The following is an 18,980-nucleotide window of genomic DNA, read 5'->3' as shown; positions in this document are numbered from 1 at the left end:
TAAATTTCTTATACTTAATCCGAATAATGTTATTAAATCTAAAGTGTGACCTGCTTTATGAGTGGGTCCTACTACACACTGATTTACTCCTACCGAGTCCAGTATAGACATAAATGCAGTTCTCAGAGGGTCTTCTGGGTTTTCAAAATGAATATTAAAATCTCCAGCAATTAACACTTTGTCTACAGAAATGACTAGGTTTGAGAGGAAATCTGCAAATTCACTAAGAAATTCCGAGTACGGCCCTGGAGGTCTGTAAATGACAATTAGCGGGATCGACTGAGCTGACTTAATATAGTTAAATACACTTATGTTACTATAAAGAATTTCAAATGCATTAAATTTTTGTCCGTGTTTTTGTACAATAGTCAAATTATCGTTGTGAATAACTGCGACGCCTCCTCCTCTACCAGTTAACCGAGGCTGGTGTATGTAGCTGTATCCAGGAGGACTAGCTTCATTTAGAGCTACATACTCGTCCTGTTTAATCCAGGTTTCTGTTAAACAGAGTATATCAAACTCCTGATCTGTGATAATTTCATTAACTAGAACTGCTTTAGATGCGAGAGATCTAATATTTAACAGTCCTAGCTTCAGATCAGAGGTGCCGGCTGCGCATTCAGTATGATCCAAGTTTGTGGTCCTAAACACACACACACACACACACACACAGAGTGGTTCTGAGTGAACATTATAAACACACACACACACACACACACACACACAGAGTGGTTCTGAGTGGAACTCAGCCCTGAGGGAGCAACAGGCCCCGCCCACAGGCTCTAACGCAGCTGATTGGTCGAGCGGTAGCCATGGCAACGGCTTGTTGTACGCGTCCGTGACCTCGCTCAGTGCGCATGCGTCACAAAGAGTCCCGCCCCCTGTAACCTGGAGCTAACCCTGTGTGTGTGTGTGAGACACAGAGAGAGAGAGAGAGAGAGAGAGCTGCAGGAACATGGCGCATTACAGAGTGAGAGCTGTTTATTCACACTCATATTACACATAGAACACCCTGTGTGTGTGTGTGTGTGTGTGTGTGTGTGTGTGTGTGTGTGTGTCAGAGTCACTGCTGTGTCTGCTCCGCGTCTCTTAGCCTTCCTGTCCAGCCTAGCTAAACTAGCGTCACTGTCTATGCTAAGCTAAACTAGCATGACTGTCAGTTCCCTCAGGCAGGTTTGTTGTTTTAAACTCATGTTTATTTACAGCAGGTCAGTTTTATATAAGTGTCTTTTATTATTATTATTATTATTATTATTAGACTTGATGTTCAGAAAATATTAATAATATTCTCTAACATATTTAACACAGTATTTATTCTTCCTGTTGTTGTTGTTATTATTATTTTTTATTACCTGAAAGCCATACTTGAGTAAAAGTACAGACACCTTACTGTAAAATGACTCTGTTATTAGTTACAGGTCACCAATTCCAATCAGACTTGAGTAAAAGTCTTAAAGTATCTGATTTTAAAAGAACTTAAGTATTTATTCGTACTGAATGTGGGCTCAAAGAACACAGAGAAATGTGAAACACAGGAAAGTGTTTATTTATGAGGTTTTATTTCCTGATATTGGAGTGAATTTAAACACTTCAATATTTCAAAATGGCAGAACAAAAGCCAGTCTCAGTCAAACTCTAATGTTCAAAAAAGGCACAAGTAAAAGATCTTTTTGTCCTAAAAAAAGGTATTTTCAGTCTACAATGGACAAAAAAAAAAGATAAAGATGCTGACTTGTGGGGGTCAATCACAATGTGATGAGTAACGGTAAGTGTCTGTTCTAATGTACTGGAGTGTAGAGGACATGAATTCAATCGAACATGTAGTCGAGTAGAGAGGAAAAGTTGTTTATATTTCTTGATACTCAGTAAAAAAAATATATATATATTTAAGTAGAGTAACGAAGTCCATTTACTCAACTACTTTACACCACTAATTATTATTGTTGTTTAATTGTATCCCCCCTCCTCCTCCCTATCACACTTGACATGTGTGTGAGTGAAGGAGTGTGTGTGTTCTGAGTTAAGCACGGCACAGTAATCAACACTCGCTCAAACATCATCATCATTTCTGTAAAATAATTCCAGTCTGAGCTGCACAGAAACATTTATTTATTTATTTATTTATTTATTTCATGATTTATTTATTTGTATAAAAGTCCTGGATGTTAATATTATATATTCATGAAGATCTTCTGTCCACTGATTCACTTACAGTCTTTATAAACACTCAGCTCTCAGGCGGTCTGTTAAGCAGTGTGTGAGAGCTGCCACTAGGTGTCACCATAACCTCATAACACACAGCCCTGTACCCCTATACACCCCTGTACACCCTGACACTGGTGTGTGTGTGTGTGTGTGTGTCTCAGGCCTCAGAGTCTAAGCGAGAGCAGTTCAGGAGGTACCTGGAGAAGGCCGGAGTGCTGGACAGCCTGACCAACGGTGTGTGTGACGCTCACAGTCCTATCGCCTGAACTTCACACACACACCTGCAGCGCTAACCTTCTCCTACTGCTCTCTTCACAGTGCTGGTGGCTTTGTACGAGGAGAGCGATAAACCTAGCAATGCCCTGGAGTATCCTTCACACACACACACACACACACACACACACACACACACAGTGGTGTTAATGACCTGACATGGAGATAGAGTTAGCAAGCTGGGTTTATCTCACCACAGTATCAGCACCAACCTCTAATGTAACACCGCAGTCAGACACTAGAGGGGCTTCACTACTAAACCCCTGTCAGATCCTCCACCCATGCAGAGTCAGTACTTTACACAGAGTGTGTGTATAACCCAGAATGCACTGCAGTGCTGGTTGTAGATCCTTAATTAATGATTTTGTTAGTTTTATAAAGCAGCACCTGTCCGCAGGAGACGCGGATTCCAGCCAGGCCGAGGTTCTCCGAGTCGAACTGGAGCAACTGCAGCAGAAATATGACCTGCTCCAGGAGGAGAACCGCGAGCTCAGGAACCGGGTGAGGACCATCACCACCCTCTCTCTCTCTCTCTCTCTCTTTATATATATATATATATATACACACACACACATAGTGAAACCTTTGTTTTAATTTTATGCTTGTAAGGTTCCACTGTGTATGTGTGTGTGTGTGTGTCTATATATATATAAAGGGTATATATACTGTAAATTAAATAAGTCTAAAATTATTAACACACCTGGCAAATTCTGATTTTAAGTTATTTTTATTCAAACAGCAAGTTTTGTTTTTTTGTTGTTTTACCGGAAATGACACAGGGTTCTCCAAAATGATAATAAGAGATGTACAAGAGGCATCATTGTGGAAACAAATATTTCTCAGCTTTTATTTACATTTGAACAAAAAGTGGCATGTCCAAAATTATTCTTCATACCCTTTGCAAACCGTCACAGTCCATAGAACTATCCAAAGTTCTACATCATTCCACGGCTGCGTGTTGTGGCTGCTCATGAGTCAGGAAAGGGCTATAAGACCATACTGAAATGTTTTAGAGTTCCAGTGGCTACAGTCCCAGGTATTATTAAAAAATACAGGACGTTCTGCACTGTAAAAAATATCAGAGGACGTGGTCGGAAGCCAAAAGTGACACCTGTGCTGGCCAGGAGGATAATAAGAGAGGAAAAAAAGAATCTAAGGATCACCATCAAGGCTATTCTGATGAATGTAGGCTCTGCTGGAGGACACCACTTCTACAGATAAGGCACACAACAGCCTGCTTGGCCTTTGGAAATGCTCATCTGGATAAGGAAGAAGACTTTTGGCCGTCTGTTTTATGTTTAGATGAAACAAAAATTGAATTGTTTGGCCACAATGATGTAGCCTTGATTTGGCCGTGGACATTTCAGCACAACAACAACCCAAAACACACAGTTAAAGTGGTGAGGAAATGGTTAGCTGACGAAAACATTAACGTTTCGCAGTGGCCCTGCCAGAGTCCTGAATTAAGCCCTTTTAAGAATCTGTGGAGGAGCTAAAGATCAGGGTACTGGCAAGGAGACCATCCAACCTGAAAGAGTTGGAGCTCATCACTAAAGATGATGGGCAGAAATACCAGTGGAGACGTGCAAAACGCTTCTGAGCAATTATAGGCAGCGTTTAATTGTGTAATAGTCAATAAAGACTTTCCTATTGATTATTAAAAAGGATTTGAATAATTTTGGTTTTATCCTGTGTGTGTGTGTGTGTGTGCACACGAGTCCTGTCTCCTGATGTGGTGTTTTGGTTTTATCCCCTGTAGCTGCTGCAGTATGAACCTGCTGCTGAAGACGGAGGAGCAGAATGACCCGTGCAGTGTGTGTTATATTTACTTTAGATAATATTATTATTATTAAGAGCAATAACACTGCAAGGAGTTTTGTGTTAATGTTGTGTAGATTTATGTTCAGCAGTGTGTGTGTGTGTGTGTGTGTGTGTGTGTGTATGTGTGTGTTCATTCTGCTCGTGTGTTATGTTCTGAGGAATTATTTAAATTGTTAAATAGAATTTAGTTTGGATTTACTAAATAAACACAACAAATTTTTCTGCATTTTGTGTGTGTGTGTGTGTGTGTGTGTGTGTGTGTTTGTGTGTGTGCCAATCAGCAGGAAGGCAATGAGAGAGAATTTAAAACATGTTTATCACTGGTTCTGGACAGATCTGCAGTCAGAACAGACACTTACACATCACTCTTTTACTCATCACATCACTCTGTGTCACTCATCACATCACTCATCACATCACTCATCACATCACTCCGTGTCACTCATCACATCACTCTTTTACTCATCACATCACTCTTTTACTCATCACATCACTCTGTGTCACTCTGTGTCACTCATCACATCACTCATTACATCACTCATCACATCACTCCGTGTCACTCATCACATCACTCTTTCACTCATCACATCACTCCATGTCACTCATCTCACACCACCCACCCCACATCACTCCAACTATCTGAGGTTATTATACACAGCCCATGTACCTGATATAAAGTACTCACTACAGATAAGTTTTTATTGTTAGGTATATATATATAGTGGTGTGAAAAACTATTTGCCCCCTTCCTGATTTCTTATTCTTTTGCATGTTTGTCACACTTAAATGTTTCTGCTAATTAGAAACCGTTACATATTAGTCAAAGATAACATAATTGAACACAAAATGCAGTTTTTAAATGATGGTTTTTATTATTTAGGGAGAAAAAAATCCCAATCTACATGGCCCTGTGTGAAAAAGTGATTGCCCCCCTTGTTAAAAAATAACTTAACTGTGGTTTATCACACCTGAGTTCAATTTCTGTAGTCACCCCCAGGCCTGATTACTGCCACACCTGTTTCAATCAGAAAACCCTTATGATGACCCGAAGACTAAGGTACAGAAACAACCCTGAGTGACAGCCAAAGATTTAAAGGCATCATTGGAACTAGTTAATATCTGTTGTTGTTTCGGCTGCTCCCAGCAAGGAATACCCAGTCCGCACTACAACTTGGCACAGGTTTTACACCGGATGCCCTTCCTGACACAAGATTGAAATATTTAGAAAGAACACAGCACTACATCTGGTGTAAAAAGGGTACGGCATATCATCATGAAAACATTATAACATCCAGGGACGTGCACAGACATTTTGAGGGGCAGGGGCTCAAGTGAAATAAAGGGCACTTCTCATAATTACGTTTTTTTTTTCTTTTTTTAAACAAAAAAGTATATATATTAACGCAACACTGACTTCCTTTTTAAAAAAATAATTAAAAAAGTTAATTTTATCTTTCTCAAACTCATCCAATTGTTTAATTTTCAAAAGATGTCTACAAAATAATCAGTTCACACAGAAACCATGGTCTCCGTAGTATTCACGAGGTTTATAGAGCAGAAGAGGAAACCATTCCACAATCTGCATGTTTTAAAAACATTTTCTCTGCTACTAGTTTCAAGTATATATTTAGATTAGAATAATCAAAATAACTGCATCAAGCAGAGGGGTGTGTTTTACTAATAATTTGTTTATTTTTTGCACAAGGCACTACATCATTTTAATTACTTTGGTGTTATCAGAACACATAACACTTTTAAATCAACACAAATGGACTACTATTTAATAAAGGTTTAGTGGAAATATAAAAAAAGTGTAAAGTTTTTCTAAAGTTATGTAGTAGGAGAGGCGAGTTGCTCGGTCTGTCCGCTGTGCTTCGGTAAGCTTCTCTGGCGCCAGGAGAGACTCAGTCAAACACACACACACACACACACACACGTTGTCTGTCAGAAAGGTCTCTGTTTATTAACAGCAAAAGATGGGGTTTATATATGTTTGACCAAACGCCTGTGCCATAGACATATGTTACTACAAAGAACATGAACCATTGTAAATGTCCTGGTGAGATCCTGAAGAATCAAAGGAGAGGAAGATAGAGAGGTGTCCGTCCAGAGACAGATCACAAGATGTTGGCTCGAGTTAGGGGGAGAGGGGGAAGGAGACAGAGGGGGAGAGAGAGAGAGGGGGAGAGGGGGGGGGGACAGAGGGGGAGAGAGAGAGAGGGGGAGAGGGGGGGGGGACAGAGGGGGAGAGAGAGAGAGGGGGAGAGGGGGGGGGACAGAGGGGGAGAGAGAGAGAGGGGGAGAGAGACATGAAGAGAGAATGGGAAGGTGAGCGTGGGAGCGTTCACACCTTAAGGAGCAGATCCAAGAGGAGACAGGAAGATAGCAACAGGAAAGATTTAACACGTTAATATCAGATCTATGAGGAAGAGAGCAAGAGAGTAGAAATAACTCCTTTATATATAAAATAATTCTAACAAAAAGTTAAATTCCTCATAAATAAAAAGTTAATTTATAAATATTGTTATTGTTATTTTTAATGTGAACTTATTTCCACTCAGTTTTATTGATTAATGTACCAGATGCAGTTACTCAGATTTACTACACAGAGTGTGTCTATCCTCCATCTGTTGCATCTGTAGATTTCTTCTAAATTCACCAATTCATGCTATGATATACTTATTAGTAACTTTATTAAGCTTATTTAGTAAGCTTATTACTAACTTATTTTATTACATGATGGCTTGGTTGAATTCCAATGTAGAATGCGGTGTGTTATTTCTTGATAAGGGCCCGCTGTGTGGAGTAGAACAGAAGATGAAGAACAGAGCGTTGCTATGGACTCACAGGATTCTAACCGTAGAGACGGAGTGGACTATTCTCTTTAGCGGAAGCAATACAATCGGGCTTAAATCAATAAACTCCCTTTTAATATTTTGTGTCAAAATAATGATTTATTTGGTAGGTAGCCGTGTAATGAGCGGCATAATATACAGTGGTGTGAAAAACTATTTGCCCCCTTCCTGATTTCTTATTCTTTTGCATGTTTGTCACACAAAATGTTTCTGATCATCAAACACATTTAACTATTAGTCAAAGATAACACAAGTAAACACAAAATGCAGTTTTTAAATGATGGTTTTTATTATTTAGGAAGAAAAAAATCCAAACCTACATGGCCCTGTGTGAAAAAGTAATTGCCCCCCTTGTTAAAAAATAATTTAACTGTGGTTTATCACGCCTGAGTTCTATATCTGTAGTCACCCCCAGGCCTGATTACTGCCACACCTGTTTCAATCAAGAAATCACTTAAATAGGAGCTACCTGACACAGAGAAGTAGACCAAAAGCACCTCAAAAGCTAGACATCATGCCAAGATCCAAAGAAATTCAGGAACAAATGAGAACAAAAGTAATTGAGATCTATCAGTCTGGTAAAGGTTATAAAGCCATTTCTAAAGCTTTGGGACTCCAGCGAACCACAGTGAGAGCCATTATCCACAAATGGCAAAAACATGGAACAGTGGTGAACCTTCCCAGGAGTGGCCAGCCGACCAAAATTACCCCAAGAGCGCAGAGACAACTCATCCGAGAGGCCACAAAAGACCCCAGGACAACATCTAAAGAACTGCAGGCCTCACTTGCCTCAATTAAGGTCAGTGTTCACGACTCCACCATAAGAAAGAGACTGGGCAAAAACGGCCTGCATGGCAGATTTTCAAGGCGCAAACCACTTTTAAGCAAAAAGAACATTAAGGCTCGTCTCAATTTTGCTAAAAAAACATCTCAATGATTGCCAAGACTTTTGGGAAAATACCTTGTGGACCGACGAGACAAAAGTTGAACTTTTTGGAAGGTGCGTGTCCCGTTACATCTGGCATAAAAGTAACACAGCATTTCAGTGTGTCATACCAACAGTAAAATATGGTGGTGGTAGTGTGATGGTCTGGGGTTGTTTTGCTGCTTCAGGACCTGGAAGGCTTGCTGTGATAGATGGAACCATGAATTCTACTGTCCACCAAAAAATCCTGAAGGAGAATGTCCGGCCATCTGTTCGTCAACTCAAGCTGAAGCGATCTTGGGTGCTGCAGCAGGACAATGACCCAAAACACACCAGCAAATCCACCTCTGAATGGCTGAAGAAAAACAAAATGAAGACTTTGGAGTGGCCTAGTCAAAGTCCTGACCTGAATCCTATTGAGATGTTGTGGCATGACCTTAAAAAGGCGGTTCATGCTAGAAAACCCTCAAATAAAGCTGAATTACAACAATTCTGCAAAGATGAGTGGGCCAAAATTCCTCCAGAGCGCTGTAAAAGACTCGTTGCAAGTTATCGCAAACGCTTGATTGCAGTTATTGCTGCTAAGGGTGGCCCAACCAGTTATTAGGTTCAGGGGGCAATTACTTTTTCACACAGGGCCATGTAGGTTTGGATTTTTTTTCTCCCTAAATAATAAAAACCATCATTTAAAAAACTGCATTTTGTGTTTACTTGTGTTATCTTTGACTAATAGTTAAATGTGTTTGATGATCAGAAACATTTTGTGTGACAAACATGCAAAAGAATAAGAAATCAGGAAGGGGGCAAATAGTTTTTCACACCACTGTATAGTGATTATCCCTTACACATTAGCTAGTCTAGTAGCTCATGAGGCATGCATGCTAGCAAAACACAGGTGAACTATATATTTGTCTTTGGCTAATCAGCAGTAAATTCGAGCCTTATTCGAGACACTGGTAGTTTAATCTTTTGTTCATCACCAGCTCCACTCACCTCAGCACAAGCCAAGAAAAACACTGCTGGGACGGAGGGGCTGCTGCTGCCTGCAGGTGTGTGTGTATGATGTGGGGGTGGGGGGGGATGTTCGCTTCAGAACTCCTGACCTGATATTTAGATATACTATTCTTCAATAAATATATTTGTTTGACAGGGAAGCTGTGCGCAAACAGGAATATATATTATATATAAACATTTTTTTTTAAAAAAAGCACCCCAGAAAAAAGGGCAGGTGCTCAAGCCCCCTTTGATCTCTATGTGTGCACGTGCCTGATAACAACCGTAAAGTATGGTGGAGGAAACATCATGACGTGGGCCTGCTTTGCTGTATCAGGACGTGGGCAGCTTGCAGTCATAGAGAGGAAGATGAACGCTCCCAGGCGTATCAAATTGTTCCAGATAATGTGAGAAAGTCTGGACATCAGCTGATGATGACGACAACAACCCAAAACACAGGAGCAAGTCCAAAACAGAACGGCTTCAGAAGAACGAAATCCGCCTTTTGGAGCGGCCGAGTGAGATCCCAGACCTCAACCCAGTAGAGATGCTGTGGAGTGACATGAAGAAAGTCACCCACATAAGAGGCCAGAGAATGTGACGGAGCTAAAGCAGTTCTACCAGGAAGAACTCATGTGCAGGTCTGATCCACAGCTACAGGAAGCGCCTGGTAGAGGTTATTGCTGCCAAGGGGGCGGGGTCAACCAGTTATTAACGCCAAGGGTTCATTTACTTTTTTCACTACCATTATGTTGAATTAGTGTGTTCAATAAAGACATGAAAGATCATCATAATTTTAAACTATATTTTAGACACATTATATTAGTGGATACTCTTGACTTAGATGAAGATCAGATCCCATTTTATGACAAAGTAATGCAGAAAACCAAGAAATTCCTAAATGTTCACATATACGTTCTCTTGCCAGGGTAAAATCCCGTCTCTGTATTGATGACCCTGGGCAGTCTGGGGTCGCGTGGTGTGCGGCAGGAACATGAAGAGAACATTAGACATTATTTCAACACTAGCTCTTCTTCAGACACATATACACACACACACACACACAGCTTTATTTACAGCTTTAAAACATGGACGTGTCGTATTGTTTAAGGTCCCACTCAGATCTGTAGGTCTGTGGCTCTACGGATGCTGGCCAGTGAGGTGCGATGTTTTGCTGAGAGGGCGGGGCTTCGGCATGAATCAGCGCTTATGTCACACTCTGACTTGGACGTGGATTTGTAGTATTTTTCCGTGAAAACATACTGCTGTGTTCCTGTAGAACCGTTTTTTACCTTTTCTTCCTTTCCTTCCATACCAGTGCTGCTGACATGCTGTAGTTTCCAGCCTGCACTACTGGGACAGGAAGTGGGACAGGAAGTGGTAGGAAGTGTTGGGTATGTAGGGGACCCAGTCACTAGTTGAGAGTGGGTGCAGCTGCTCGTCTGCTCAGTTGGACTTGGAATGGTGTCTTTGCCCTCGTTCTGCCCCTCCGAACCTCTTTTGGTCCCACAGTGAAGTAAAGCAGATGAGTTAGCAATGAGTGAGGGACCATTCGCTTGTTTTTTCTCCGGCAGGAGTGTGTATCCGCCGGGCGGGGCTGTGGCGATGGTGGCCTTGCGTCCCTGGCTCACATACGCTGGCTGTACAGAGGTTTTTTTCGGTTTGCTTTCACAGTAATCATCCAGATCGTCCTTAACATGAGTGTAATAATCCACAATTCCTCTTTTTACCTTCTTGATTCCCAAGTGTATTATTTCCAGCAAGCTGAGAAACAGTGAAACAGCTGCGATTGCCTGCATAAACACCATGAACATGCTTTTTTCTGTTGGACGTGACACGAAACAGTCCACCGAGTTTGGGCATGGCTCCTGATCGCACTTGTACAGGGGTTCAAGATGGTTTCCATAGAGCAGGTGCTGCCCCAGCATGAAGCTGACCTCCACTGATGATCTGGTCACAATGTGAGCGATGTAAGTGCGCAGTAACGAGCCCCTCAGTGGTGCTTTGTTCAATTTCCCCTGCTCTAGCTGCCTCAGTTCCTTCTCCACACGTCGCCGAACCTCCATCGGATCTGACTCCAGCGTCTCAAGCTCGCGTCGCAGCGCCGCTTTCCTGCAATGCCGCTGCTTCTCCAGTGCACGGAGACGGTAGATTGCATGTCCCATGTACACTAACGAGGGTGAGGAGACGAAGATCACCTGCAAAAGAGAATTATTCAGAAATAATTGATGATTGTTTTATAAAGTTTTTATTTTAAAAATATTTTTCGATTCTAACAAAACATCACAACTGGTAGTGTACTGTCTAATAAAATTAATACTACTACTACTAATAATAGTAATGCTAACGATCTCCTAATAATATCATCATAAAATAAGTGTGATATTTGAGAGTTTTCTGTATAATCTGACCGTCTGACCTGCAGCACCCAGTAGCGGATGAGGGAGATGGGGAAGGCGCAATCGTAGCAGACGTTTCTGCAGCCAGGCTGCTGCGTGTTGCAGATAAAGTCAACCTGCTCTCATAAAAAAACCAAAAAAACAATTTAGTTGTGCTTTAACTTTGTGTTAATGTTTTGATTAGTTTTAAACAGACCTGCTCATCGTTCCACACGTCCTCTGCCGCCACTCCAAGCACAAGCATGCGGAAGATGAAGAGAACCGTGAGCCAGATCTTCCCCACCATGGTGGAGTGGATATGAAGCTCCTCTAGGATTCCTCCCAGGAAATTCCAGTCCCCCATTCTCTACTGAAAGAACAAGTGAGGAAGAATTTCATTCAGAAACGTAACGACTTCACTTCTCCATGTCTTCACACGAGGACATCCAATTTTCTCCCATCTAATACAGTATTCTTATGCCAAACCTGTTCCTGTTTGAATATGTTGCTGAAGTTCATAGTTATACAGTCCTCATAAAAAGGACCAATCTCTGCCTCGGGAGAATAAATGATGAAGAATGTTAAACAGATGCTGTGACTCAGACCCAGGGCCAAGATAGACCTTGGCCTGATAGACGAGGATAGTTTTTGTTTTAATATTTTTTTGGAGTGCATCAGATTTGTATTCGTATTACAAAAATCCTTTCTGAACTTCTACACAGAAGTTTTTGTGTGTGAAAAGGAGCTTGAATTAGTCCAGCGCTCTGTTGTTCTATTTGTTATGCACCACTGTGATACAGACATGGAGGTGGGTGAAAGTGACAATCTCATCATTTGGATTTATTCATATTTTCTCACACATTTCATGCTCATTTTTCATAATTCTTTCTGTAAAAGCTCTATACAATTATAATTAAAGTGTCGTGAACATGCAGGAGTTTTAGTTTATTGCAGGCATGAATTGAAGAACAGAACTTTATCTAGAAAACGATGGACTCTAGTCAATGACTGTGTAGTGGCAGAGGTAGCTCAGTTGTTTAGACATTGGAATATTGGTCAGAAAGTCCCAGGTTCAAACTTCAGCTCCACCAATCTGCCACTGTTCTGCTCTTGAGCCTCAACTGCTCATACTGTATGTGTAATGAGATAAACGTTGCTCTGGATGAAGGTGCCTGCCAAATGCCGTAAATGTAATCTGTAGTCTGTAGGGCTGATGGGGAATGAACTTCAAGGAGGTCATAATGAAACTTTCAAGTTAATTAACAGCGTTTTGTTAATTTGTTAGAAAATAAAGACTAAAATACAATATGCCGTATCTGTAAGCTCGAGTCTGCTTGTGATGGTGCAAGCTTGACACACCCTTCTGTTTGGAAGGTTCTTCCATTCTCCTTGGCAGAAACATTCCAGCTCCACAAGGTTGGATGGCCTGCGTCGTTGCTCAGCCTTCTCCAGCTGCAGCTTGTGATTCCAGCTCACAGGACGGCACCTCAAGCTTGAGATCTGCACTCGTTAGCTTAGCGCTCAGGCTTGTCCATCCGTTTTTGACATGAAATCAACGTCTTTTTTAAATGTATATTAATTTACTGTTCTTTTAAACCATCTAATTGATTTTTTTGATTTCTTGATTGATGAATTGCCTGAATCAGTACATTCTTATATACACACATACTACCACTTAAAAGTTTGTACACCCCTTCTAACTTCATGGTGGTTCCTGATGTTTATTTTCTTCTACACTGTAAAACAATACTGAAGGTGTTTATTATCCCAAACACACAATAATCTCCTCTGAACAGTTGATATTGAGATGTTTATCTGCTCCTTCTGCTCTGTAAAGCTTCATAACGGCTCTAATCTGAGGTGCTGGTTGTTAATTGGTGATTTCTGAGGCTGGTGACTCTAAAGGAACTTCTCCTCTGAGGGCAGTTTTGGTCTTTTTTTCCTGGGAAGGTCTTCATGAGAGACAGTTTCATCATGGAGCTCGATGGGTTTTACAAACACACTCGACACAATACAGAACAGCTGACCTTCATGTCTTAATATAATAACTGACTGTTAGTGGTGTTGTTGTTACATAACTACCTTGTGCCAATTTAGTTTTTTTCATAGTTAGTCCAAACTTTTGACCGGTACTATATATACATCTGCATGTACTGTAGTCTTACAGGCACGCCTAACCCTATTTCATCTACTCCAAATTGCACCAGCGTCCATCACCACCATCTCATCTTTTCAGCAGGAATGGGACGATCTCTGCCCTGTTATTGGTTAACTACTGCATGTGTTACTTCCTGATAAAAGTAACTAGTTGTGATTCCACATGCATGTTGTTTTAGTCAAGACCTTTATAATTATTCTACCATCATCACTCAGTGAAGTTTGGCCCATAATCTGTTACTAACTACTAATACCCCCATCTCACCTACTAATACCCCTATCTCACCTACTAATACCCCCATCTTACCTACTAATACCCCTATCTCACCCACTAATACCCCCATCTCACCTACTAATACCCCCATCTCACCTACTAATACCCCCATCTCACCTACTAATACCACCATCTCACCTACTAATACCACCATCTCACCTATTAATACCCCTATCTCACCTATTAATACCCCTATCTCACCTACTAATACCCCAATCTTACCTACTAATACCCCCATCTTACCTACTAATACCCCTATCTCACCTACTAATACCCCTATCTCACCTACTAATACCCCCATCTCACCTACTAATACATATACATCTTATAGGGGTATCGGGGACAGGGCTTGTAGGACGACTTTCACACACACACACACACACACACACACACACACACACACACACACACACACAAGGGATTGGGAATGACTCCTGTCTGGCTCACGGATTACATTTTTGAAAATATAACTAAATAACCGTGTACGTAAATGGCGACCTAACACATTCGATTTCTCGTTACTGTAATGTGTTACTTTGTACTTTGTAACACATTACAGCCAACATTGCTGGAGAGCAGCTATTAAATGAAATGAATAACTTTAAAGTTAGTTGTAATGGTACAGGATCATGTGTTTAAAGTGACTGCCGATCCCCAAAGCAGCAATTACACCCTGAATGTCTGAGCCGTGAAGAGGACACGTACCTGCTCGTTGTTTTGTCGTACAGCTCGGCGTTGTGATGAAGAGCTTTATCAGTGAAAGTAACAGTGACACACGATGGTCTCTCCCACTTCACACTTTCTCATCAATACATTAAATCAATAAGTCACATTTCACACTCAAGCTAATTAAATCCTCTGCTCTGGGCTTTAAACACACACACACACACACACGCACACACACACACACACACACACACACACACACACACACACACACACAACCAGTGCACACGATCAATCAGTGCTCAGCTCTACATTTAAATAACTCATCATTAGCAATGATTTAAAATAATTTATTATTATTTGGGTATTTGTGCCCAGATAGTTTTATAGGATTCATAACTTACATACAGCTGTTTTAAATTATATTATTACACAAACCTGCTGTTTTATTTTTAAATGAGTTTTTTATTAATTCAGCCAGTGTCTGCTTCAAGTCCTCTTGTATCTTCTGACCAGGGATGCAGATCCAGCTTTAATGGTCTGCAGGGTCAAAGGTCACAGGAGAGAGAAAGAGAGAGAGTAATACAGTTTGTAAAGGGTTAATTAGCCAGCTTGCTGTGTCTGTTATACTGGTCTTATGTAAGGAGCAGCACAGAAGGGTCCATGCTGTGATTCGTCCCATAACCTTCTGATACAGACTGTTTATCCCTCACAATATCCCCTGCCTGTGATGTTGTACTGAATATTAGCATGCACCATAGGCACGGGTACTGAAGATACTGATGCTGATGTTCAGTCCAGCAGCACGACCTCCAGTGTGATATCACTTTTATACAGCAGTTCCACAAACACCATTTATTATCAACAGATTATGACCAGTTATTTTGCCCCGCCCACACGTATCCGTCAGTGCCAGTGGCGGCTGCTGGGTTTTGAAACAGGGGAAGCTCATATTAGGACTTCATCATAAAATTCATTATGTTATTTGTACGTAAATTCTGGCTAGTTTCCCCTCCCTAACTTTACAATGCTAAAACACTGAGCAAAGTCAAGAAGGCTATAATATGTTTTTAAAAATTATTTAAAGAATGATTTGTACAAACAAAAATGGTTTATATCACCAGCAAACAATACAGAGTGCAGCAGTTCATCGTAGCACTTCACCTGCAAATCCACATGGGCAGTGGTGGACCGGCCATCTGGAGTACCGGGAGTTTTCCCGGTGGGCCGCTGGCCAATGTGGGCCGGCCCAGTCAGTACGCAAATATATAAAAAACGTCGGAAACCGTAATATTGCATCTTTTTCCTACTCATATGAATGAGTGCGTCGATCGTACGGGCGCCGCCGACAAAGAGCGTGTTGTTGCGGGAGAGAGAGGTTGATTTACGACAGCTGTTAACGGGAGTGTAGTCCAGTGCGGGAGATGCATTGTGGGTAATGCAGTCCGGTGTGTGCGAAGTTAAACGCGAATGCGAGATGTAAGCTGGGATATAAAGCCTGAGTTTTGTTTTCTTTTCAGTACTTTTTAGTTGGATTTAAGTTCGGGAGCCACACGAAAGTTTGTACTATAACCTGACAATGGGACTGAACTTGAATCTCTGTAGCGCTGATGTATACTTAAGACATGCTGTCAATCAAAAAAGGGGTTCCGCCCTTTAAACAGCTCCTCCAATCATCATGCAGCAGCCCAGCGTCCTGGCCCGCTGAGCGTCCGTGGTCGGGACATAATCGCAGGAGGTGAGAGTGGTGCACTATGTAGGGTGCACAATCCCCCTTGTTCCACACTCTAAGTAGTGCCCTTGATCAGGGGTTAGAGAGGGATTTGAGTGTTAGAAGCTAGTTAGCGTTGTAGCTAAGCGTTAGCCGTGAACAGAACGACGCGGACGGTTCCGAGGCGGTTCAGAAGGACTTAGAAGTGATGAGTGCAGAGACGGCGTGTTGTTTAAGACGCCATAACGTTATCAGATGTGTGTTCTTACTGAAAGTGCTTCTGTGACTGGGTGTGAATGTGGGTTTAGTCAGACAGCTGCTCTCTCCTCAGTACTGCGGACCGTACAGACCTACTCTCACCCACGCTGAGACACACAGTTAGTGTCATTAACCACTGGACAACACCTGGGACACGCCCACCCATACACAGAGTTACACCTCACAGTGCCGTTACGGTCTGATAATAACGTGGAATAACGCCTCTCGTCCAATCAGATTCCTCAGTTAGACTTAACTGCTGTATAATTACCAGTAAAACACAGTATTATTAGTCTCAGTGATCCTGGACACTGCAGCAGGTCTGTGGTGACATTAAGGATAATTAATGATAAAGAAGAACAAACCTCAATCATCTCCTCTCCCTGGAGCTCACGGATGTGTGTGGCTTTCTCTGTTTCTATGATAATTTTGCCATCAACCATTTGTGCCATAGCCTGTAGTGAAACACACACATTTCATGTTTGGTGTAATTTTATGGTAAACCCTGTAAAACTATAAGTGCACTATGTTTAAGTGTGTCACGACTCCTTGTTCTGTCTTTAAGGCCCTGGGTATTGTGTGTGTGTGCAGGGAAGTGCACTTGCCCGGGTCTTTGCTCCATCCATGGTGTGGAATTCACTCTCTTTGCCCAGCGTGAAGGAGTTGGTGTTTGTGCGCAGCGGCGTTTTAACCGAAATCACAAAGTCATCACCTGTTTGTTGTATAATCATTAAGGGCTTCACATCCCTCATTATCTTTGCCATGAGGTGTGGTACAGCTACACACACACACACACACACACACACACACACACACCAAACATAAGAACTGCTTTTATTACAGTGATTGTATTAATAACAATTTTTTTTTATATATATAACATGAGGCAATAAACAGTTAAAATGCAGGTTTCTGAGAAATTGTAATAAATAAACTAGAATAAATCCCATGAGATTGTTCTTCTTGTAAATCTGAAATAGAAACCAACAACATTCAGGTGAAGAATCCCTTCAATAACCAAGTTGCATAAGCACAGTATGTTCACCCATTTAATATAATAATGTTTTGTTTAACCATCTTTTGCCTCTGTCTCACTGGCCTAAAGCTCTACCACCTCAGCACATCTGGATTACCTCTGGACCGCTCGCTTCAAGTAATTTACAGGTTTTGGAGAGGATTTAGATCTAGGCTCTGATCTCCTTCTCTTAGCCTGGATTTGTGCTTTGGGTCGTTATCATGCTGGAAGTCTAATATATTCTTCAGCTTTAGCTGTCTAACAGAAGCCTAAGGGTTTTATGAGGGGTTGTTCAAGTCAAACTGGGACTTTTTATTGTACAGAATAACAGAACTCAGCACTGAGAGTAAACACTACCTTTATGTCTCTATATAATCCCCTGATACACTAATGCACTTATCCCAGTGTCTCACTAGTGTTTCGACACAATCAAGGTAGAAAGGAGCCAGAGTGTGTACAGTGTGTGTACATTACCTGACCTGCAACATAAGACGACGCATCCAAGATGTGACTGATTATATCTTCACAAAAAGGAATGAACAGATGGGGAGTAAATTTAAATGAGAGAGAGAGAGAGAGAGAGAGAGGAGCTTCCCAGAAGCTTCTAAATATTGTACTTCCAGGACTGTGTGTAATTAATGAACCATTGCTTCTAACACCAGAGCCACTGCACTGCCACTCCTAGCCAAGGGGAGGCGCTGTACATCACAAAAAAGACACTAAACATAAACCAACTGAAAATCCTGGTATCATTAAGGATAATGTGTATAAGTCTGTACTGAGATATTTATGTACCATCAGTGTCAGTGGTGTGTAACAGAGGTAAAGCTGTAAGTTCTTTGCGGATTCTCAGTCACTTAACAAGCTCGGTCAGTAGTTATATTTTATTAATAGCTAACCAGTCGTGATTATTATCACTAGTTAGTGAAGAAAAATGGAGGAACTCACACACAGCTTTGAGAAACTCCTCAGGGTCGTCCTGCTCGTACATCTGCCACGATCCGCTAAAATCCACAGCCATGACAGGAGAGAAGCTCAACGTACACGTCCTGCTCAACACACTTGTGGTGATCAACACACACTCTGCTTCATGCACAGGTGTATCTGTCGTTTTAATACAGATCTGCCCATTCTTAATCACATCCTTTGGGGATGGCTATGGGTACACACACACACACACATACACACACACACACAGTTTTGTTTGTATCATTTTGACTCCATGGTGAGTTTTGAGTCATGAGCACTCGTGGGGAGGAACACACATCCATAAAGACCAATTAGTGAAATGAATGTTTACTGAGAGCTTCACTCAACTCTGATTGCCTTCTTTACACTCACTGACCACTTCATTAGGTGTTAGTTACATTATGTATTAGGCGTTCAACTGATCTTTAAAATAAATATCTAATCAGACAGAAGTTCAGCCACCAGAAGGTCAGACTGAGC

At 41.4% G+C, this 18,980-nt stretch overlaps 3 protein-coding genes across 3 annotated transcripts; 1 reads left to right on the top strand and 2 right to left on the bottom strand.

Annotated features, from left to right (window-relative positions):
• Positions 1-901: 901 nt before the first annotated feature.
• On the top strand, positions 902-4,413 carry mycbp (MYC binding protein). Its single transcript, XM_053513506.1, has 5 exons — positions 902-970; positions 2,367-2,439; positions 2,524-2,572; positions 2,850-2,979; positions 4,238-4,413. Exons 1-5 carry the CDS (start codon positions 956-958, stop codon positions 4,280-4,282), a joined length of 312 nt encoding a protein of 103 aa, XP_053369481.1. The 5' UTR covers positions 902-955; the 3' UTR covers positions 4,283-4,413.
• A 5,777-nt stretch (positions 4,414-10,190) lies between these two features.
• LOC128543021 (gap junction alpha-9 protein-like) lies at positions 10,191-12,548 on the bottom strand. Its single transcript, XM_053513304.1, has 4 exons — positions 12,540-12,548; positions 11,668-11,817; positions 11,492-11,587; positions 10,191-11,270 (listed from the first exon to the last, which is right to left on the bottom strand). Exons 2-4 carry the CDS (start codon positions 11,812-11,814, stop codon positions 10,191-10,193), a joined length of 1,323 nt encoding a protein of 440 aa, XP_053369279.1. The 5' UTR covers positions 11,815-11,817; positions 12,540-12,548.
• A 2,386-nt stretch (positions 12,549-14,934) lies between these two features.
• fabp10b (fatty acid binding protein 10b, liver basic) lies at positions 14,935-18,592 on the bottom strand. Its single transcript, XM_053513459.1, has 4 exons — positions 18,480-18,592; positions 17,122-17,294; positions 16,882-16,971; positions 14,935-15,087 (listed from the first exon to the last, which is right to left on the bottom strand). Exons 1-4 carry the CDS (start codon positions 18,550-18,552, stop codon positions 15,037-15,039), a joined length of 387 nt encoding a protein of 128 aa, XP_053369434.1. The 5' UTR covers positions 18,553-18,592; the 3' UTR covers positions 14,935-15,036.
• Between the last annotated feature and the right edge of the window lie 388 nt (positions 18,593-18,980).

The sequence above is a fragment of the Clarias gariepinus genome, chromosome 2 (assembly GCF_024256425.1).
Source record: "Clarias gariepinus isolate MV-2021 ecotype Netherlands chromosome 2, CGAR_prim_01v2, whole genome shotgun sequence".
Lineage (NCBI taxonomy): Eukaryota > Metazoa > Chordata > Actinopteri > Siluriformes > Clariidae > Clarias > Clarias gariepinus.
Note: the sequence above shows the minus strand (reverse complement) of the source record. Positions and strands in the feature narration are given on the sequence as shown.